The following is a 24,395-nucleotide window of genomic DNA, read 5'->3' as shown; positions in this document are numbered from 1 at the left end:
GTCAGTGTGGTGGGGGCGTCGTGGCTGAGGGTGGAGTTGAGCTGCTCCTCAGTGATTTTGCTCCAGTTCCTTCTTGGAGGGCGCGGTGCGGGTTTGGGGGCGGTGGGTTTGTTGACATTGAAGTGTACGCAGTGGTGGTCCATCCAAGGGGGTTGGGAGGTGTGGCTGAAGTGGATGCTATTGCCTCCTGCGAAGATGGGGTCAAGGGTTTGTCCTGCCTTGTGGGTGGGCATGGTGACGAGCTGCTTAAGGCTGATAATGGCGAGGTTGTCCAAGAGGGTGGTGGAGTTGCGGTCGCTGGGTTTATCGAGGTGGAAGTTCAGGTCTCCGATGAGTATGTAGTCCATGGAGGCGATGGCGTGTGGTGTGATGGTTGTTGCGAAGGGGGCACGAGGTCTGGGGGGTCTGTAGGCGAGGGTGCCACGGAGGGTGGTTCTAGGGCTGGTCTGGATCTGGAAGTGAAGGTGTTCGGCGGTGGAGAGGGAGTCGTTCGTGGTGGAGGTGGAGAGTCGGAGGGAGATCTTGTGTGCGATGGTGAGTCCTCCTCCTGGGCGGGTGGGGCGGTCTTTCCTCTAGATCTTGTATCCATCAGGGATGGCAGTGGGGATGTTGGGGGCAGAGGAGGAGTTGGTCCAGGTTTCTGTGAAGAAGGTGACATCTGGTGAGAGGGTGTTGTGGAGATCCCAGATCTCAACAGCGTGTCTGTGCAGTGAGTGCACATTGAGGAGGATGCATTTTAGAGCTTCGGTGGTGTTGGTGTTTGGTGCAGCGGTGATGGCCATATGTGTGCTGATGGTGTTGAAGGTCTGGCGGCAGTGGCGGCAGGAGAACTGCCCGTGGGTAGTGCTTGGCGTGGATAGCTGGCAGTTGTTGTTCCTCCCAGGGTTGAGTACGAGGAGGGTGGCTGGATTGTAGCGGTGGATGGTTGGAGGTCCATGGTTTCTGGGGCTGATCGCGTGCAGGCGCAGATGGGCTTGCCTTTGGCGTGCCAGCGGTGCGGCCGCTATTAAGTAGGGAAGGGGGAGGGACTCGCAGCTGGGAGGTGGGAGCTGGGATTCGGCAGGGGGGAGGGGCCGCGGGGGCAGCAGTAGCGGGAAGGGAAAAATGCACAGAAAATGGGGGAGAGAAAACTGAAAAAGACAACAGCACAGTATAAACAATAAACGGTTTAAAACAATACAGCAATACAGCACAGTGGGGATACAGCAGGTAAGGCGAAGACAGACTGAGCAAAATGGCACAATGCGGGGCCTCAAACCCCTGACAGAGCAGAGTGTGACACAGAGGTAATGTGGCACTTCCTAGTGGAGCTGCAGGGGGAGAGAGCGGGTCACTGACCAGGAGACTGAGGGTAGTGACTTTCCGTTTTTATGCTGGGGAAGTCAGCATTGCTCCTGTAGCTCCCCCTGGCACCTCTTTCAACAAAGGAGGGTGACCCCCTCCTCCCAGGGCCACCTCGTGCCCAAAACACACAGCAATACCCATGCCTTGCAAGGCATTATGGGGCACTTTGTGTGCAGAGCGCGCATATTAGACGTGCATATTAGAGCAGCGGCTCTTCCACTGCTCTGGGGAGAACCCCTCTGCCTTTTCCGGTGGCCTTGTGCCGCATCCGCCCTTAGTTGGGGGCCCGTTCCCAACCAGACCACTTTGGTGCACAGGTACGTCGACTGCAGCTCGGGGAGCCCGCCCCGGCTGCTCCTCCCTCTTCTCGGGGGGGCCCGGTCCCACCCAGGCACCCCCCATTCCAGGCTCATTGGAGAACTACTTGGAGCAACTTTACTTTGCACGCAAGCCATGAGGGGAGCGGCTAGGGCTCCGAGTCCCAGCAACCTGTGCCACCAGTGATGCTGACATTCCCGCGCCCGGAGGCGCACTCATAATCAACGTGGTGCTCTTGCAGTGTGGGACGCATGCGGGCATGCCCGTTCCCGTCCACGCCCGTCGGAGCCCGGAAGGGGCTGCCCCCCCCTCTGACACCTGGTTACCTGCTCAAGAACATTCATCTTAACATCCATGTACTGTTGTGCATATCCTTGTCCTTGATATCAGATTGTTTTTGTGTCGAATATTGGTCCGGCCCATACACAATCCCTATCATGAGCAAGCGCAAAGGAGTTGCAGGGACCCTAGGTGCATTTATCGTCAGGGCTAAATCACTGTTGACTCATGAAATAGAAATGACTGAACGACGACTCTCTCTAGACCCTAGCACATTACAGAGCCATCCATCACTAGGCATCTCCAATTCGGGTGGTAGCCCACAATTGCGCTTGCCCACTACGCCTCTAACTTCGTCTCGGAATACCCCTCCATCAAATCCGGATGCATCAACCACGGCTACCTCTAATTGACCCAGCATAATCACCAGAGGACGGGTTGCTAAAACCCGTGACGAGACTAAGGTGAGAGTACCACCAGCCAAACGGAAGCGGGGCGTCGTCACCCAGAAATCCAAAAGCATAAAAGGTCCTAGATCTGTTAATCATGCCACCCATGTAGTAAACCATGTAACAACATTAACTAACTCTGTTAGCACACAGACCGATGCTGTTTCCTCACCAGTAACGGAAGATACCACTAGGGACGTCATTCTAGCCACCGCTGTGGAGACTACTTTGGAAACAGCATTAGCCCATTTCAAAAAATTGCTTGATAGGAATCTTACCCCCCCCCCCTTTTGGGAAAAGGTGGAACGTCTGGTTACTGCCATGGACACTTTAAATAGCTGTGGCATTATTGAGACCCTAAAACTGGGTGATAATGCGGGGGTGGGCTTCTCAACATTGGTAGATGAAAACTCAAGATCTAATTCACCAACCCCAAGTTCCATCATGCACAAAGCATCCTCATCTGCCAACCCTCGCACCACTTGCCGCAAACCCAAAGTACTTCCTGTGCAGAAATCTAGCTCCGAGCAGGGAAACTCACAGGACCAATATCGGGAGCCCACCAAGAGAACTATATGCTTATGTTGCGAACAGCCCAAACTTTTAGTTTCCGGCACTACACTATCTGATTTAAGCCGGAACACAACAGACAGTATGAGGAGTAAATGCCTGAGACCCAATACTGATTTTCTGAGCTTACCTCCAGCCACCTGCCCTTATGTATTGGTTCTGGCTGGTGTACCCACTCTATTAGAGGATCAGAGGGAGTCCTGGACTGATCTCCATAACAAGACTGTGGTCTGGTTAATTAAACACAAAAGGTTTCACCCATCCTGTATGAAGGAGATCCTCATGGTCCGCTGAGTTGGGTGGGTTGGTCTATCCCCCAAAAACATTGATGGGGACTGTGTTGTGATCAACTTCTGCAGGCCTCACTTGGTTCGCTGCATATTAAGCTTCTGTGAGCAAACATTTATTCAGAGTCCTGGAATTTGTGCGCTCCCCCTGGGTTATTTTTACAAACTACAATTCAGGCCCACTGATCACACGTTCACTTCGATCAAATATCCAACAGATTCCAGGCCCTGTCAGATTTGGATACACAGGATTGACAAATATCTGTATAGGAACATTGACCTGGTCCCCTGGAATATTCGGAGGATTTTGTATCCTCCCCTCTCATTGATACGTTAGACAATCAGCTAACAATATCTAAAGCAAAGGTAGACACATATATAAGAATTTTGAGCTGGAACGTGGCTGGCCTTCAACAGAGGCTTGGTGACCCGGAATGGCTATGTCTAATAAAGGATCAGGATATAGTTATGTTTCAGGAGACCTGGGCCACCCAAGAATTGCACATTAATGGGTTTCATTGCTATAACATCGTAGCCCCCTGCCCCAAATTTGGTCGCGCCTCAGGGGGCTTATTTATTGGGATTAATATCGCTGCCGGGGGCAGCATCAAGGTTATACCCACTAATAGTCATAATTTTCAAGCTTTGTTGTACAAAAGGAGAGTCTTTTTTTATTTGATCAATTTTTATAACAATGATTTTAATTCTACCCCCAATGGGGATTTCATTAAGCTTTTTGATTTTATCTCCCACCTTGATTCCCAGCAAGAATCAGCAAAAATTACTGGTATCCTTCTGGGGAGTGATTTTAATGTGAAATTATTAGACAGACCACGTAGCTCAGGGTCTCATAATTCCAGCTCTATCTGTCGTAGGGGTACTGAGTTAGCAATGTTTTTGAGCACGCATAATTTTACCAACCCCATGGACTTTGTAGGCGCAACACACAATCACTTTGTGCCAATATTTAGAGGAAGGGGGTGTTTTTCAACCATTGACTTCTTTTTTATATCCCCCCATCTTGCTGACCATCTAATGGAAGCTGAAGCTATTGCCATGAGTCAAGGGAGCCACAATCCCATCAGAATAGGGCTGAGTCTAGCACCACGGCCCATGTTCCCTTCTGAATGTGGGGCCAGAAATCTAACACCCTCCACTGACAACCTGAGATTAATATGGAGGGGTGTAGATAATAATAATCTGTTTCAGTCTGTGGTAAAGGACAACATACATCTTACTAATTAATGTTTATCAGCCCAAGATCCACTCCCCGAAGCCGTCCACGATTTTAATAAACTTTGCTTAGCTTTAAAAACTCTTTTGTCCAAACCGATTTCCTGTGTTAAACGTGAACCCAGATGGTTCGATCACAAGTGCTCCGAGGCAAATAAACAACTGTGCAGAGCCTTATCATCCGATCCACGATGTATTTTCGAAGTGAACTCGACCAGGCTGAGGTACAAAACGGCGATCTCCAATCGGAAAGGGGAAATTTAAAAAAAACGTTGGGAGGCACTAGTGATAGCGGCAAACACTAAAAAGGGTAATGACGTCTGCTGAAATCCTGTGGGCTGCCTTGTAAATATCACGATGTGAACATCAGTGATATTTTACAAGGTAGTCCATTGGGGTACGCCCAGTGACGCCCACTTTGCATCTCATTAGAGATGCAAAGGGAGGCGTCGGAAAAAGGGTGCTAACATGCGATTATGCATGTTAGCACCCTCTTGTAAATAGGGCGATAGTTTTATCTCCGCTGTTTTGGCTTTTTGAGCCAACAAAGCGGAGATAAAGCCCTTGTTAATATGCCCCAAATCTACTGTAAAACTTGGGGTCAACCAAAGTTTCATGTACCTTATAGGTCTCTCACATATAAGCAAAACCTTAATAATCCTAAACTCAATGCAAGTCGTATTTTGAGGTCAGACGAATGGAAACACTGCCTCTGTCCCAGTTGTGTGATACAGTGCAGTTAAGCATCAAGGGTGAAGAAAGAAATTAGTAAGAAAAGGAAAGGACCTCATGAGAAGTAATATTCCCGGAAGCTCATAATGTTACAGGTATTTCTAAATCATCAAATAACGGCCAAGGTTACCACTGAACATGTAAACAATATTGTAAGTCTTGGAGCGCTTTTGTGAACATATAGAGGCGAATGATTGCAGACCCAGGGCCGAAATTGATCGCAGAACTCCAGGGTGACTTGCAACTTTTAGAATAACGCAGTGTAGAAGTATTTTATTTCGTATAATTATGTTTTTTTGTTGCGCGAAATATCTTTTATAAGCAGAGACTATGGGGCATATCAACAACAACCGGCGATAATTATCGCAAAGCGCACTTAGCGCTAGGATAATTATCGCCGGCTAGCGTGGATTTTTATCGCTGAGATAGCGTGCTATTAGCAACGCTTATCTCAATAGCGATAAGAATCCTCACGCTAACTGGCTAACGCGAGATTATCGCTGGCAACCCAGCGATAATCTCACGTTAGCTTGTTGATAGGGACTCACAAACTTAGCCATGATATCCTCCTTCCATAGGATATCATGGCTAAGTCAGTCTTGAAGCAGGTGTTAGGAAAGTAGCGATAACAGGTGTTATCGCTACTTTTCCTGACGCTATGCTTCATAGCGTGGGGCTTGATGATAGGAGAAATGTCGCTTAGCGACATTTCTCCTATCATGTCAGGTCAGGCACGCCCACTTTGCATCTCATTAGAGATGCAAAGCTGGGCATTAGAAATCCCCATGCTAAAGCAAGGTTTCACGCATTAGCGTGACCTTGCTAATATAGCGATTAAATTATCGCCGCTTTTCGGCCGAAAGAATTTTTTATCGCCTCGTTGTAAATATGCCCCTATGTTCCCACTCACTTGATGTATGCTCTCATCGGTGTGCCTGCGTCCCTCTGCTGCCTCAGAGAGCCGGCATTCTTCAATGACCAAGAAAGATGGAGCGCGAGGCTCCGTGCACTGTCTCTATATACTGGAAGTAACAGATTGCGTTACAGATTGATGCCAGCACACAAGCTCACTGTTTTATCTGTGGCACAACAGCTTCTTTCACGCTGAGTAAAGGATGTCATGTCACTGCACCATGGAATGTCACAAATCGCCTGTAATAATTTATTACAACCGCCTAGGTATGCCATTGTCTTATCACAAGAAAAAACAACAGGAATACACCTGTAAACCCAGTTGAGATCTGGGTGTTAATAGTGTGAAAAGAAAACAATAGCTTAACAGGTGTTATTTCATAGGCTAGTACATAAACATGCACATTTAGTTGATTTTCCAGTGCAACCTTTGGCGCCATAACTCTGGTTCACCAAAACGTCCAACTCCTGTGTAATCCTTTGTAAATACCTACCTGTGAACCTCAAGTACCTTGTAAATACTGTCACCATTTTTCACCTTGCACCGCTTATCGCTGTTTCACTTGTCACTTGCTCCGTCCACCCTGTGTGTCACGAGCACTTATGTGCACAGTTACGTTGGGTTACTTAACAGTGCTGCTACTACTGTTTCCATTTTGCTTGTTCCAAATGGAAAATGCTACTTACCCAGTATGCATCTGTTCTTGGCATATAGAGCTGTAGAGTCATAAGTTGTGCATAGATCGCCATCTAGTGTTGGGTCTGGATATTTGCACTTTGTTTTTCTTCTAAGAAGTCTTTTGCAGTCACGAGGTAGGTGACTTCTCCTTTCGGTGATAGTGTGCATGGGCATCGACTCCATTGTTAGATTGTTTTCCCGCAGAGGGTGATAATAGAGTTAGTAAGAGTAGTAAAAGGAGATGTCCATGAATGCATGTATCTAAGTAAGATGCTATTGCAACAGGTATAGGTACCCGGGGAGGCGGTGGGCGCATTTGATTCTCCAGCTCAATATGCCAAGAACTGATGCATACTGGGTAAGTAGCATTTTCCATTTGAGGCATATGAGCTGTGCATAGACTACATATTAGTGATCTCCCAAAGCGGTAGCTAACCTGTATCTGTTGCAGTGGTCTGAAATCGTGTACATAAAACTGCCTGGCCCACTCTAGCTTGTTGTCTTGTTAACACATCTACACAATAGTGTTTTGTGAATGTGTGAGGTGTAGACCATGTTCCAGCTTTGCATATGTCATCTATGGGTATATTTCCTAAGAATGCCATAGAAACCCCCAGTTTTCGTTTAGAGTGTGCTCTAGGGGGAACTGTTAACATTCGTTTTGCTTTTGCATAGCATACTTGAATGCACTTGACTATCCACCTTGCAATACCTGATTTTGATATGGGATTTCCTTTGTGTGGAGGAGCAAAAGCGACAAATAGTTGATTTGTGTTACGGAAAGGTTTTGTCCTTTCTATGTAATAAAGCAATGCTCTCTTCACATCTAATGTGTGTAGGGCACGTTCTGCTACTGAATCTGGATGAGGGAAGAACACAGGTAACTCAACAGATTGATTGATATGAAAAGCAGAAATGACTTTAGGAAGGAATTAGGATTAGTCCGAAGAACCACTTTATTTTGGTGCATTTGTGAAAAAAGGTTCTTCTTTAGTTAATGCCTGAAGCTCACCCACTCTTCTGAGTGATGTGATAGCAACGAGGAAAGCAACTTTCCATGTGAGAAATTGCAGTTCACATTTGTGCAATGATTCAAAGGGTGGACCCATTAGTCAGGTGAGAACAATGTTGAGATTACACACTGGAGCAGGTGGACGTCTCAGGGAAATTACTCTTTTGAGTCCCTCCATAAAGGCTTTGATAACGGGCACCATAAAAAGAGATAGATGTCTATTCTGGAGGTATGCAGCCATTGCAGTTAGATGTAAGCGTATGGACGTTTACGCTAAATTTGAAAGATGTAGATGTAACAAATAACATATAATGTTTTGTACAGAAGCATCATGTGGTTGTTATTACAGTATATCACAAACCACTTCCACTTTGCTGCATTGCAGGCTCTTGTGGTAGGATGTCTAGCCTCTTTGGTAATATTCATGCAGTCTGGCGGTAGATTAAGATATCCAAATTCTAAAACTTCAGGGGCCAGATTGCCAGATTGAGTTGACCGGGGTCTGGATGTTTTATGTCTCCATGGCTCTGTGCGAGTAGATTGGGTGCAAGACGTAGTTTCTGGGGGGGAACTACTGAAAGCTCCAATATGGTTGTGAACCAAGGTTGACGTGCCCATGTGGTACCAACTAGGTTTAGTGTCAGGGACGCGTGTTTGAGTTTCCGAACCACTGATGGAATGACTGGGAGAGGCGGAAAAGCATAAGCAAATATCCCTGACCAGTTCATCCATAGTGCATTGCCTTTGGACAATGGGTGTGGATACCTGGATGCAAAGTTTGGCATTTTGTGTTTAGATGTGTGGCAAACAGGTCTATGTGAGGGACTCCCCAATGTTGAATGTATAGAAAGAGGACCTGAAGGTGGAGTTCCCATTCATGTATTTGCTGTCTCTGCCTGCTGAGGAGATCTGCAATCTGATTGTTGACTCCTGGGAGGTGTTCAGCTAGGAGATAAAGTTTCTGTTGAATGGCCCACCTCCAGATGTCTTGGGCTAAGTGGGACAGTTGGAGAGAGTGTGTCCCCCCCTGTTTTTGTTTGTAATACATGGCTGTCATATTGTCTGTACGAATTAGGACAGCTTTGCCCTCTAGGTGAGTTTGAAATGCCTTGAGTGCAAGGAATATTGCAAGCAGCTCTAGGTGATTGATGTGGAGCAACTTCTGTTATTGGCTCCACAAGCTTTGCACTGTGTGCTGTTGTAGATGAGCTCCCAAGCCAGTGAGGGACGCGTCCGCTGTCAGTACTATCTGTAGAACCGGGTCAATGAACGGCCATCCTTTCGATACATTTTGTGTGTTCCACCACTGCACAAAGTGCTGAGTACGGCGGCTTACCAACACTAGGTTGGTCAATAGACCTTGTGACTTGTTCCACTGACTGGCTAAGCATTCTTGAAGTGGACGCATGTGTAGTCTGGCATAGGGAACGATCATGATGCAGGATGACATCATTCCCAGTAGCTGCATACGAGTTTGATCTGGAATCCAATGGTTGGATTGAAAGCGAAGAACTAACGCCTGAAGATTTTGAATTCTGGCTGAGCTGGGAAAAGCAAAAGTTTTTCGAGTATCTAGTGTGGCTCCTAGGTAGTCCTTTATATTTGTTGGTTGGAGATGTGACTTTGGCACATTGATTGTGAACTCTAGTTGATGCAGTAACCGAATTGTCCTGAAAGTGTGCTGCAGACATTGTTGGTAAGTGTTGGCTTTGATAAGCCAGTTGTCTAAGTACGGAAAGACGTGAATGCTTTGTCTCCTTAGGTGAGCAGCTACTACGCCAGACACTTTGTGTAGACTCTGGGGGCGGTGGTGACGCTGAATGGGAGTACTCGGAACTGACAGTGTTGACCCCGTATTACAAACCTGAGGAATTTGCGATGAGCAGGGTGAACTTGTATATGAAAGTAGGCGTCTTAGATCTAGAGTATATAGAAAATCGCCTTTCTGTAGCAGAGGAAGCACCTGTTGAAGTATCACCATGTGGAAATGGTCTGACTGAATGTACCGGTTGAGTTCTCTGAGATCTAAAGTTGGCCTGAGAGTACCATCTTTTTTGGGGACTAGGAAATAAAAAGAGTATACTCCTGACCCGTGATGTTGGGGTGGCCCATGCTCTATAGCCCCTTTTAGAAGTAGAGACAACCTCTTGTTTGAGGGGGTGTAGCTGGTCTGGTAATAGTTTGTGTGGCTTTGGTGGAATATTTGGAGGCTTGTTTACAAATTCCAGGCAGGAACCAGAACAGATAATTTGGAGCACCCAATTGTCTATTGTTATTCATTGCCATACTGGTAGGAAAAGCTGACAGCCTTCCCCCGACAGGTGTTGAGTGGTCGGGGGGAAGTGGAGGCAAGTCACTGCTTTGTGTTGGTGGGGAAGGTGCGTGTGTTTGAACCCCGGCCCCTGCCCTTACCGTTCTTACCCCTGTAACCTCCCCTAAAATAACCCCTAGATAAAGAGGGTTGGTTATTGCCCTAAAGGTGGAGGTAGCCTCTGATTAAGTGTTTTTCTAACCTCCTCGGTAAACGGAGCATCGAAAGGAAGCACGACCCTGTGGGGACTGAAGGGCTCCCATAGATTTGGCTACCTCACTGTCTTTCTTCATTTTGAAGAATCTACCACTGGGCCAAATAGCTGTTCCTTATCGAATGGGGTATTTAAAATGAAGGTTTGAACCTCAGGTTTAAAACCAGCTATACGGAGCCAGGCATGACTTCTTAGAAGGACACTAGTGTTTATAGCTCTAGCAGCAGTGTCTTCAGCATCTAGAGAGGATCTTATTTGATAGTTAGCAATTAGTTGCCCTTCATGAACCAGATCTTGTGCTTTTGATTTGTGTTCCGTGGGTAAATATTGTGTTAGTTTTTCCATGCGCACGGTCATATCGTGCTAACAGTGCCTGAGTGTTGGAGACGCGCCAGAAATTGGCTGCTTCAGAAGCTACCCTTTTCCCAGAAGCGTCAATGAGTTTTAATTCTTTATCAGGAGGTGGAGTCTGGGAGTTGGCTCTTTTTCTTGCATTGGACACAACCAGGGAGTCTAGTGACAATTTTCCCCTTATTTATTCAGGGTCCGATGGTGCTGGCTTGTACGTTTCTCCACTCTAGGGGTAAGAATACGAGGTCTGACTGGGTCATTAAAAATGTCATCTACATGCTTGACCACCCCTTAAAGCATGAGTAGTGTATGTGATGACTTCTGTGTGGTACTGAGGGTTTAAAAGAAGAAATTCTCTTCTAATGACTCCTTATGCACCCCATTGGCAGCTCTACCCAGTAACTCAATGTTTCCTCACTAGCATCTGGTGGAGAGGGTTCTGGCGCCAATTCTTCAGGACCTAATAAAAAGTAATGTGTCTACAGGGTAGGTCCTCTGATAAGTAGGCGCGACACAAATGACACTCGTTACTTTAACGTGTCCGTTCCATGTCATGCATCGATGGGGCCAGTCATGATAAATTTTTAGATTGGCTACTGCACCTACGGATACTACACCCTTCTGGTGCAACAAGATGGTAAAACTAGGTTAATACACCATATTACCACAGATTCTAGTGTAGATACATCACTTTTTATTAGGTCTTGAAGAATTGCCACCAGATCCAACAGACTAATAGGCAAGAAACATGTCGACCAAAGTAATTTGAGCGCAACAATCTGCAACATCATTGCAGAGAGTCGCCACACTATCTTTTAACCAGGGTGGGAGGCATGACCATTAAAATTAGTCTTCCTGACTCTTCCAATTCCCTGTTTTAAACTTACAAGATTTACTTGAACCTACACTTCTGCACTTCTACACTTCTAGGGCCCCTTACACCCACTGCACCATATGGCAAGGAATAAAAGATCTCCGCCAAAGAGCCCCTACATAGGGTGCCCGTCGGGTATTGCAGCACCGACCCAACGAGGAGCATGCCCGATGATGAAGCATAACACCCAGCGGGCTGGGTGTGCGAGGGCCTTCATTCCGAAAGGAAGGATTCCCCGTCCTTTCTCTCGTTAGCCACCATAGGATCCCGCCTACTCCTTTTTACCTTTACTCCCCCCCTTAGGAACTGCATACTCATTTGTTTGGTACTTAGACTAGGGCCAGTATGCTGGACCTTTATAAGCCCTTTGTCCCTCTTTCTTGATAGCAGCGGGTATTTCACGTGACACCCAGGGCAGAATTTGAAGGGAGTTTGTTCCATCGACTGCAGGTTGACTCGAGGCTGGTAGGCCAAACAGCCTTCCACAAACTTTCCGTTCGAAAGAATATTTTAAGTAATTACAATGCGCGATAGAAAGGGAGATACAACCAAAAACAATACCGTTGAGGGTGAGTATCTTGCGTGCCAAGTGGAACCGAAGGAATGGTGTCAAACCGGAGCGCAACGATATACATCCGAACCCAATGGCGGAAAAAAACAATCTTACAATGGAGTCGATGCCCATGCGCACTATCACCTACCTCGTGACTGGAAAATACTTCTTCGTGGAAAAACAAAATGCAAACATCCGGACCCAACACTAGATGGCGATCTATGCACAGCATATGATTTACAGCTCATATGCCTTGAACATAATGTTTCCACCTTGCGTATTCCTAATACAATATGCCTCTGGCATTCCTTTAAAAACTTTGGGTCTACCCATTTGTTTATTTTGCAACTAAATGTGCATGTTTATTTACTAGCCTATGAAATAACACCTGTTGAGATATTATTGTCTTATTACAGGCACATTCATACATTAGACTACTTGTAATATGAAACTAAAACATGACTGTTTATAAGCTTATCATGCTCTCCCACATATTAAATGTCTAAAATGTATTGTGCAAAATAAATTTGTAACTGTGTCCGGCTATAAGTAAGGTCTGAAAGCACCGTCGGAATTCAGTTTTCTTCATGCCCTAGTCTTATAGTTTCAGTCAAAACCCAGAGTCCGATTTCTGTTTGAGTTGGATACGGAATATTGTGGGCGTGGTAAAATGCTGCATTTGTATGTTTGGTCGTACACATGCTATAAGGTAAATTGTGCATGTGATAAGGTTAAAACATCCTCTTTAGTTCCATCATCCTCCCTCGGATTGTAAAGGAGGACGCATTCTAACATAGAACCACCTGGCCAGAATGCTCCCAAATTGTTTTATGTATGGACAGTACTGGTTTACTTTTTTTTTTTTTACATTACTTATTTCCCTGAAAACTTAACCTCAACGCGCAGCCAGGTGCTTTCTGACACAGATACCATTTTGATTGTTTCGGTGTTGTGAGAATGTAGTCACTTGCCTTGCACACTAAAGAACACTGATCTTCCACAGTTGTCTGAACACTGCAGAAAGTTATTTTGAGCTCACAAAAGACAAACACAGTGGCAGAATAAAGAATCCATGACACTCGAAGCAACAGATTAAAGTGTCTTGTTCATTGACAAGGAAATACACCAGAGATGCCTTTTTATCAAACACGCTTCTAAAAATCAATACAGAACTTCTAATGTGAATCATCTGCGATGCTTTTTATGACATGTTGCTAATGTTTTGCACAACAAAAACGCACAATCTTGACATTTGTATAAAATGACAGCTTTTTACAGAGCATTGTGGCACATGGAATACAAATATCATCTATTTTATGTACATTATGTACAGCTCGTGAAAAACACAGAACATACTTTCAATGAAAATATACAAAAATGCACCCAAGTAGCAGATCACGTGAATAGTTTCTGTACAATCATGGCCTAGAGCATGAAAGGCACACACACCAGTAAACAGAATTCATGCAAAACATAGGTACAATCTGTGCAATGAAGCAAAACGACCCCACAACAATGTATAGTAGTTCTCTAAATACATTTTCAGTACTTAAACATACTGTAAGTGCAAACATGTACTGTTCCTATAGCTTGACATATAGAGGGGTCACACCGAGAGAGGTGAAGACAGTACGTGAAAGCAAACTGTTCCGATGATGCAATCAATGACACTTATAAATATCGATTAACGACAAAAACTGTGCCCCCTCCCACGACCCCACACAATTTCAATTTAGCAACTGATTTTAAGAAATCCAGTTTATCAACACTTATTTATATTATATTTCAAGTTTTCAAGGAAGGACCTTTTCAAGTTGACTTGTTGATGTGAATGTTTTAAGCTTTAGCATTTTTGGAGTCATGAACACTTCTGAAGGTCTTTTGTTTTTGCAACCAACTAAAAGCCCATCTCCTCCAGCAAGGATGTGACAGTGCTGCTTTAGCAGCTCTGGCGGTTACTCATTCAAGGGTTTTCTCATGGAGGATGTCGCAATAGGTCTGAAAACTCAGCCAGGCATCATGACACGAGACGTGCAGTTTGGGATGGAGGATTGGGGAAAGGAACCCGAATTGCTGTCGATTCAGAGGAAGGTCCTTTAAGTTGTGGGTCACGATGCTCTTAACAGGCTAATCAGGGGGGCAACACAGGCCCCTGCAGAACAGGGGGACCCACCCCTTCAGGGGGCCCCAAGCACTTCAAAGAGGCCCCATTTCACCCAAGGTCAATGAATATTTGTTAGGTATGGGAGACTTAGGGGGCCCCTCTCCACATGCTGCAAGGGGGGCCCCATCCTCTGATGTTATGCCACGGAGGGGAACCCCGCCTGCCTGGAGAGGCCAGGACAGGTCTTTTGCTGCTTTTGTGCTTGCCATTTTTTTACTACCTCAGTCAGAAAAGTAGATTTAAATTTGCACCCGTTTCCTTTTAATTGCTGGCTTGGACTTGGATGCCACAAGCAGCTCAAGTGTATTGACCAAGATCAGCTCCCTTTTGTAACTCAACTTCCGCTGCAGTGCCATGCTCGGGGGTCACACCAGTTACCCGAACCCAGCCATTCACAACAGAGAGAGTATTACAGCACGGTGTTATAAGACAGCACAAGAAAGTTGGGATTGGGATCAAAAATAGGCCCAAGCACCAGGAACGGCCAGTTCAGGTAAGAGCAGTGGGGCGGGGCAGGGGTGGAGTCTACCGATGAAGGAATAGGTCAAATAAAATAATAAAACCACTTGCCTTGCACTGGACGCATCGCCGAGTCAGCAGTGCCGCGAGTGCAAGGTAAGTGGTTTTATTTATTTATTTATTTATTTATTTAACCTATTCCGTCTTCTGTCTACTCCCCCCGCCCACCCACTGCTCTTACCTGAACTGGCCGCCCCTGCTGGGTACCCTAAAAAAAAGTGGCCTACATTTGTGGTTTGCGCCTTTTTGCAAAACACTGCTTCAGTGTTTTAAGTATTATGAAAAGAAGGAGGTGGACAGAGGGTTCTCTAAAAGAGGCATGTTTTCTTAACTTCATTGAGATAAAAAAAAACGCAAATGCTGCCAGGACTCTGTGTCCACGGATTAATTCACAATGGTGAACCTCACCTGAAGATGAGGCCACTTTCTGTAGGCCCCCTACTCAGTCAGCATACATTAAAGGGCCAGCTCAGAGAGTGACTGGGAATGACACCTCCGGTCTGTTGGTAACAGAGAGGTAATTGAGGCCCATCTGCCTCCAAAAAGGCTGCTCAGCCCCCCACTGGGCCGCTGGCGGCACCTGTACAGCACAGACACAGCCCAATTCGGCCACCATGCTGTCCAAAAAACACGTCCTACAACTGCAACTCAGATACTAACCCATTGCCTGAGTGCTCTCCTTACCAATACAACCCTGAGCACCAGTGCTCTTCGAGAAATATCAAAAGGTAAAGTGTGACGCATAGTTCACGGTGATGGATAAATATATACAATGTGACAGAAGGCAAACATCATCTGCTTTCCAAATCTATTTTATGTCCTGGTTTGCTTATTGTGTGTGATGTGCACTTGCTGAACACTGTTGCACAAGCATGAATGCCAGACCGAGACCTCCAGACATCACAACCTGCGCTTTATAGCCTGTTCGTCTACTATGGTCCTTCAATATTTGTGTGACTATTATGTTGTGTAATTAAACCCAATACTTTGAAATGTTTATTTAGCATCATAAAGTGAGGGCAACATAATTCTTTTTCAAAGCAACATTAGCTGGGCGGATGCGTGCTACAAAATGATACAGGCAAAAAGAGCCGTCAACGACCAATACACCATCAACCATCGAGATCTTCAATTCTCAAAAGCATCTGTCACGATGGGATCCATCACAAAGTCTTCATGTTGAAATTATTATGTGCCTTCATCATATCCATAATACACAGTTCCAAAGTAGTTTTTGCACGTCGCCCTGTCCTGGCATTCACTTTTCAGTGTGGAAGATCTCAAGACTATGAACTACGTCATTTGCAATAGTTCTTTTGTGCGGCTAGGTTTCTTTATTTTACATCAGGTATTTCTGTTTTGCGCCATAAAGATAAACCTACTAGAGTGAGCTACTAGCAGCTCAAGCCGGGCGGAGTATACATTTTATATGTATTGAAATTCAGATTTTCTGAAGGAAAATATATGAAGGGAGCATGTTGCAAAATTTATGTTGGGCCTTTTTCCCACCAAAGACTGCTGCTAAACATGCATGCAAGAAAAGCACGTCCTCTTCTGCATGGGTCTCCACTCTTGTGGAGTGGCTCAGCAATACTTTTGCTACCAGGGCAAGTGCCATCCGTCAGCCATGCCTGAGTTTGATTTACTTGTCTTCATTTATGTCACCTCAGTGCTGTCACGAAACAGTTGAATGCATCCATCTTCTCTGACTAGAACATTTCTGCTGATGTACAAATAAGATTATAGGCACAATCCCAATCTGCAAAACTGGCAGCAGGATATAGCTAATGGTTTCACAACACTGAATGTCAAAATAAAGGCAGCACAGTAAGACAACCCATACAAAACATAGACTTTCTCTTCTCTCTGCAGACGGAGGAGACAAACAAAACTGCAAATCGCAGGTTTCGATGCCAGAAAGACAATATTCTGTGACATCCTTCTACCTTTAGTCATACATTTATGTGCTAATATTCAGGCACCTTAGATCAATGTTCACATGGCAACGGAGATCAAACTGAATGTATAGGTTGAACTGTTAACCAGATGGTTTAACTAAATATTGTATCTTGGGTACGTCTACATTATGAAGATTTTACACTGTTGGAAAATTACACAATGATGGTGAGCGTAACGTCCTAACTCAGCTCCTGGAGTGCATCATTAAAATATATAATCTGCACTAGTGCACGCGTTTGTATTGAAGGCAATGTTTAAGGCAACTTTTTAAAAATAGCTCATTGTAACACATCCTGGAATAAGGCCATTTAGGCCCTAAGTTTAAAGTTTAGAGTACAGCTCGTGTTTTTAAAGCAATGTATTTGCTAAACTGCAAATATCTATAGTCTATTCCCTCAGCTTAAGTGAAATGTGCTTTTGGTATTCACCAACTATCGTAGTGCAGCTTTTCCCCCTAAATGCAAACGGAGAGCTCCTAAAAGAGATTGGAGTAAGTGTAGAGTTAGGCTGGATAAGTTCCCCAAAAACTCACATATTTTATGATATAGAGACAAGAAAAGATTACACCACTTTGGAAAATGTTTTCTACGTGGAAAGAACAGTGCAAATGCACATTTCGCCTAGTCATAACTGTGGCTTGTCATACTGGGGGCAGACCTCTGGAGTATGGCTGGGCAAATAAAAAGCATGCCGGAAATCTCTATAGTTGATAGAATTCTGAGCCAACAGCATGGGATATTTGGGGATGCCAAAAGTGAATAAATCTCTGAAAATCTCACGTGGGATTCTACACTATGTGGAGTGTTTTTTTGAAAATCAGACCCACTGAGTCTAATTATTGAAACAAAGGGAAATCATAGCTTTAGATTAAAAATATATATTTCACTAATAACTGAATTTGTGAGATGTCCCAGAACATGCTATATTAAGACCAGCAGCTACTCAATGCTTCAGTTAACTTTTATGGGGGGATGTCAGACATACCCTGTGACTATAAAGATGGACATCATTGAACTCACCGAACATAAAAAAAAGTCAATAACCAGATGAGGCGCTAGATGAAATATTGCTAATTTACATTTTTTAGTTCTTCCATCACAGCGGAAGTCAAAGCAAACAATGGGAATCATGGGAGTCTTGACCTGGGGAGATCCTGAATGAGAAGAAAAGTATGACTGCCAGTTTACGTAACTTCTGATACTTCAAATCTGGAAATCATGAATTCTTGGTTAAAATTTCTAGAGGGTTTTTCTGGATTTACAAATATTCATAAAAGGCTTAAAAGGAGGATGGTGGCACTCAGCTGTGAGCTTCTCTCATATGAAACATTTACCAAAAACACTTCTGATCTGCATGAGGCTATAATGACAAACGAGGAGTATGTTCACATTAACACTGCGGATGTTAATCCCTTTTTCCTCCGAGTTGCCTGGTCTTTTCATTAAAACACACACTTGACAAGGCTATTTTACAACCTTTGATTCCACACTTTTTTTTTGGCTGTAAATTGAATGGATTTAAGAAAATCAATACCCACAGTCCGGGATACAACTTTAATTTTAAGGACAGCGTGTGTGTGTTCTAAGCACCATTTTCTAGGAACTTAGAAGACAGGAATGTTTTTTTATTGGAGTATTTTCCAATATTGTTTTTTTACTTTTACAACCAGAGGTAGTGATTTTTTTCCAGTATTTAAAACATTATGCTCCAGTTATCCCCTCCTTATATATCTATATATATATTCTGTATACAGTAACGCATAGTTTTCACAGTCAATGAAAGTGCATGAGGACAGCTACTTGAAAGCAAAGTGTATGGTCCACAGAAGGTTTCCTACCTATCTGCGTATAAATAACCTTACACATGGGCAGACCCTCCGATACACCGAGGTGCCCAGTCACATATACTATAGTATACAAATAATATTATTTTACAGTATTCGAGTGATTCCTAGATCCAGCTGGATGTGCAGTTATCAGTCTGCTGTGACTAGCTTCGATGCCCTACAATGTTCATACGGTGAGTGATTAAGTTTTAATCTCTAGGATAGATGGGTTGTGGTCCAGAATTGCCAGGATAATCTTGTCCATGTACTGTCTCAATCTGAGATTGATCTCCTCCTGCTCTTTTAGGGCTTCCATGAGCTGAGAATAGAGAAGGAAGATGAAAAGTGGTGTAAGTATGGTGATCATATACAGAGTTCTTCCTTGTTTTGTCCACTGTTACCAATACCACCACGTAGAAAAAGCACACATACTCTACGTAAATGCAAACAACATTAAATGCTGAATAAAAGTCATACACTTCAGTTTTGGCATTAGCTAGAAAAATGGATTTCAGACAAATGCAGGCTTGCTGTGTCAATATGTTCACCCTTCCAAGCATATGTTGACTGTAAGCATCTAGGGTACAAGTCCAGGAAGACATTTCTGCTTAAATTAACAAATCATGCAAAAAATAGAAAATAGCACGTTTTCAGTGGTGGTTACAGGAAATGTCTTCTTTTACAGGTGGAGAAGGGAAAAGGATGGTTGAAATCATTGTGTTTACAGTATGCTTCTACATACAAAGAAATGCATGGCTACAGGGGTGGAAAATTAAAAGGGATGCCTACCTCCAGCGGTAAAACGTTAAAGACATACCTCCAGAAATGGGAAAAGACGTAGTATATGTGGTGAGGGAGGAAGGCAAAGGTTTGCCATCAACGGTGGACAAAGAAAGGCATGTCTTTATATGTGGACAAAGGCAGGCATGCGTCCAGAGTCGGGAAAATATACAGCATGAATTCAGGTGGCTACAAGAAAACCCTAACCTATGGTAATGCCACCAATGCTTATCAAAGAACAAACATGCCATAACTGGGTAAAAGACATGGCTCCAGAGGCGATTAGCACACAGAAATGCCTGCAAAGGAGAACCAAGAAAAAACACCATGCCTCCTATGGAGAGCAAAGGTAGACTACACGTCATTCAGCATAGGTTTACAATAGATCTTTACCCTGTCCAAGGCAATTCGTCACAGCCTAGACCCTCTTATTCTCAAGAGCCTATACAAATAGGTTTATTTAGACATTTTTTTGCAGCTACCACTCTTGAATGGCCAATTTAAAAATAGGTTAACCTGTGAGTATTCAAAAATGGCAACATGTTATGCAAATATGAAAAAATGTATGAGTTTTGTTTTAGACCACGTCTTTGAAGCCTGTGGAATTGCAGATGACCTAATAAGTGAAGCACCTTCAAAATAACTGCAGGAATGGAACGTAAGCATTGACATCAATGCAAAAGTATAATGACAGAGAAGAAACTGAGGGGTATGATGGAAAGGGAAGGAATATGTTTGCCAATCTTATTATAAAAAATACAGGTTTACTTTTGCAAAGAGCAAAAGGCGTATCAAAGGTGAGGTCTGATCAACAAGGAAACAGCAAAGTTCACAACAGGGCTGCGCCTCAAAAAAGGCTTGTTGAGATGATTTGCTTTCCAAGCATTTGCTTGAGACACATCTAAGCCTCAATGACATGCAACTGCCTCTAACCGAGTCCTATACGCCTTTCAAATGAACCAGCATATCTGGAAACCTTGTCTTTCTGGCTACTTCCTTAGTACTTTCAGTACTAAATAGTTAATGCAGATTTAGCCAGAACCTTTGAAAGGTATACCTCCCATGCGTATAAGAGATGCAGTAATCCAACCGTCTCTTCAAATCATAGTTCAGCTCTTCTTTGGGCTTCCAAGTCCTGCATTGAATATTCCATACACTGGTCAACCCCCTTTAAGTGCGACTACAATTACTGTGAGCATCATTCCATATCCTAATATTCTGCTGATTGGCTCGCATACACTTTTTAATATATGCGTACAGCCCATACCTCATCCCTTGATGCAGAGTCAATTTCCGCAGCCAAAGACTGGGCTTTAGTTTGTGTGGAAAAGAGATTCTTCGCCTCATAGAGGCTCAGGCTCAATATTTGTCCATTCAAGTCATCGTTCTGATCCCGGAGCTTCTGGTTGTCCTGTTGAAAAAACAGAATGTTATCAAATTTGAGAAGTGATAATGTGTTATTACAGTTGATTTATAATGGCACAATGCCTGTAGCCAGAGTGATGCGTTTTCAATAAGAAAAAAGAAAACTGCTTTTTCCTTCTTCTAATATGTTTTCTAAAGTGAAGCTATCAGCATGAACCAGATACTGATGGCAACTTGTATGTGCTGTTTCCACGCTGTAGGTCATTACAGAAAAGAAAAATCTCTGGCTAGCTTAACAAAATCTGAGCCTGGCATTTTTTAATCCGCCTTACATGACACTGCTCCCAATATCTTTTGGCAAATATTATGAACTTATTGTAGCTGTGTTTCAAATTCGAAGTACAATTCTTTTTTGATTCTTTTAGTCTGCAATAAACATAAAAGAGCAAGACACTTAGAAATGAAGTTGTTTACATGAAATAAAATAATGTCTGCCGTACATTAAAAAGATATTGCAAGTCACCTTGGAGTTCCATGATTTTATAAAGGAACTAGGTCTTCGGCCTCGTTCCCCAACATCTCACGGAACTCTTTGGTGCGCTCTCTCCCAGAACTAGGACAACAGCTCGTCAGAGTTCTAAGACAGGATTTGGGCTTTAAGATGAAATTAAGTCCTGCCCTTGCTTCACAGTATTTCTAAAGAAGAAGTGTCTTAAAAATATTGATACCTGCAGTAGATGGGCTAGTCCCACACTCAGAGAATGGGAGGAACCAGACATTACACGCTTGACAAGTAAACTCAACTGACCTGATGAAATAAAACGACTCTAGGCATAACGTGAAATATGAAGTCCTGGTCCATATAAGGTCACTTCTGACCAATTACATAACCCAGGATCCCTTGTCATTGGTTTAGTTTGGAGTGCACCATGCCACTGCAATGATAATTGTTACCCTGGACAAAATTACATTAATCCCCTGGCTGCAAGGACACATTTTCTGCTAGTAGGGACAATCTCGATCTCGCCTCATGGTGGTGCTCGGTCAGCATGCCAATAAAAGCTTTCCCTACAACTGAACCAGTAACTTCTCTATTGTAAAGTAAATTCACGCCCCATTATTTTCCATGGGCAGAAGTCACGGAGAGCTGATTTTCCTGGTAAAGGATTTTTATCAGATTTGTTTTGCATCTTCAACATTAAAATGCAGTCTCTGTTGGTAGTGCTGTAGCTGTCACTGTTGCTGTGTTTGTGCATGACCTGTTTGTTTTCAGAGAATAACACCAGTATACACTTGATGATAGGCTGAATATCAAATGGTGGCACAGATGCTGTCCCTCTTTGAAGACTTGAACACATGACTGCACTGGAGCACTTTTGTTAAATGCACGTATTTAACACGGAAGGCCACTCAAGCCACTACAATCCCGCATGTACTAGTGAGTTTGGAAAACAATTGTTAGTGTGAAAAGTTTAGCAGACAGGAGTATGCGTCTGCCGCTGTGAGCTGGTCACTGATTGCTTTATTTACTCATGTATAGTTCGCTTCCATAACACAAGCAGACAGCAGATGGAAGCAAGAGACCTAACGGTGGCAAGACAAAGATATCAATAATTAATGTTTTACAAGAGGCATGGAATGCCATAAGCTAATGTTTTAATTAATGTTTTAATTACAGATTTACATAATGTTAGCTTCTTCCTACACAGTCTCAGAACAGATGGAACCCAAATATGCTGCAGGAAAATGGAGAGTTCTTCCTTGTGTTCAGTTAGCCAGGTGCTGCCTCTGAGTGCTTTATGACAGAGCATAACATGTCTGTACTAATCAGCATCAAGCATGTTATGTTATGTGGATTTGAGCAGGGCAGCTAATCACCATGAGGGTATCCAGACCCTGAGTAGGGCAGGCCTGGGGGTAAGGAGGGGGGAGATAATGCCCGTTTCGCCTGGAAAAGACATGCATTGAGATTCCTTCGGAAGTCCAGTAAGGAGGGGGAGGGGAGGGGGAGGTTCTTAGGTCTTTCGGGAGGTCGTTGCAGGTCCTGGCTACAAAGTATGAGAAGGAGAGTCTTCCGGGTGTGAGGGAGGTGTGCTCTATCCTAAGACGCAGATTTAAGATGTCTGGTGGGTTGGTAGAAGTAGAGGTGGTGGTTGAGGTAAGCTGGATTGGGGTTGTGAAGAACATTGTAGTTGCATCAGATGCAAAGTTTCATACACACATGCAAAAGAAACAGTCCTAAAGAGACACACTGTGTAAGGCACAAACATGTCCTAGAGTGTCTTCAAATTCTCTCAGGCGAAGGTCTACTTGTAAGCTTTTTAACATTCCAAACAAATCTCAGAACTATGTAAAAATGTTAATGCTGGGTCACTCAATAAGTAACTCTGTCAGCTAAAGATAGATATCTCTCAAACATGTTGATCCTCCCTCTGTATGTTGGAATATAGGGGACATCTTTGAGGCTGATGACACTAGAGCAAAATCATATTCAAAATAATTGTAAAGTTACTGAGAGTAAAACATGGATAATCAATCACTCTTATCCCTCTACTAGTGTAAGGTATTGTGTAGATTGTCATGGGGAACCTTTCTCTTATAATGAAGTTTTAGCCAACTTTCTTTATTTGCCCATCACTGAGGCTGAAGTAAACACATCATGCAGTGCTAAAAGAGGTAAAACATTAAGCAATCTCCGAGAAATATTCAAACAAGTTCATAATTGTTTACAAATCAAAATATTTCAGAAAATCTTAACAGTGTAGGTGTGCTGTAAAGTAATCACTGAGACACGACGAGAATGGGAAGAAGATTTTTTTTTATGGAAACAGAGCGAGCCGCAATTTTCTATCAAATTCTCTGAGAGCCTTGCTTGTTATTTTCCAAAGAATCTTCAGCTTACTTCACAGGTCTCAAGGGCTTTTTAATGGCTAGCACAGTTTTGCTGTAGCAATAATGAATATAAATTTTTTCATCAATTCTCATGCGCACATAAATTACTTGTTGCTTTCTTCGCTTTGTAGGTTTCAACTATCTCTATTTAATGCAACAATGAAGCAAAGAGCCACAGTGTTTCCCGTTATGATGCGCTTTTACAAATAAAATAAATAAAAAACAATGGGAGTAAACTCACTGTACATTCTGCACATCTCTCTAAAAAAGACTGTACTGAAAGTGAATTTGAGTTCAGTAGCTGCTTGTTGGTGAACACAAATGGGTGCAAATGTTTACTGCGCTTGTTTTAGTGCTACTGCCATCCCAGAGAGTACACTCGGCTCTCTCTAGATCTGTTATCGCACTTAAAGGATGAAACAGGAAAATGCATATACGAGACACACAAAATGGGCATGCCCTCTGTGCGCTTTATTCTGCCTGGTTGCTGTGCAAGGACAGCTCATTATGGCCATTGCTTTCTATTCTCCTTCTTTCACTATGAGTTATGGAGTGCTGCATTCTGCTTCAGTGATCAGCAGGTCGAAAGAGAGTGGCAGCCATGTTAAACAAGGTATACATACACAGAGAACACAACATTAAAGTCTTATTGTTTTACAAAATCACCTGTTGCACATATAACATGATGAGAGGCTATATGTAAAACTCGGCCAATGAAGAGCCTACAAAATTCACATTGATTAAGACAGTAATCAGATTTTAACTAGAAGCAT

General features: G+C 43.6%; 1 protein-coding gene across 1 annotated transcript in view; it reads right to left on the bottom strand.

Moving 5' to 3' along the window:
• Positions 1-13,204: 13,204 nt before the first annotated feature.
• RAB11FIP4 (RAB11 family interacting protein 4) overlaps positions 13,205-24,395 on the bottom strand; it is a 1,159,525-nt gene continuing 1,148,334 nt past the window's right edge. The window contains exons 14-15 of the mRNA XM_085617187.1: positions 20,633-20,776; positions 13,205-18,904 (exon numbers count right to left, since the gene is read on the bottom strand). Coding sequence (XP_085473313.1) covers positions 18,788-18,904; positions 20,633-20,776 — 261 coding nt within the window. The 3' untranslated portion in view covers positions 13,205-18,787. The remainder of the gene's footprint in view (positions 18,905-20,632; positions 20,777-24,395) is intronic.

Source organism: Triturus cristatus, chromosome 7 (assembly GCF_964204655.1).
Source record: "Triturus cristatus chromosome 7, aTriCri1.1, whole genome shotgun sequence".
Classification (NCBI taxonomy): domain Eukaryota; kingdom Metazoa; phylum Chordata; class Amphibia; order Caudata; family Salamandridae; genus Triturus; species Triturus cristatus.
Note: the sequence above shows the minus strand (reverse complement) of the source record. Positions and strands in the feature narration are given on the sequence as shown.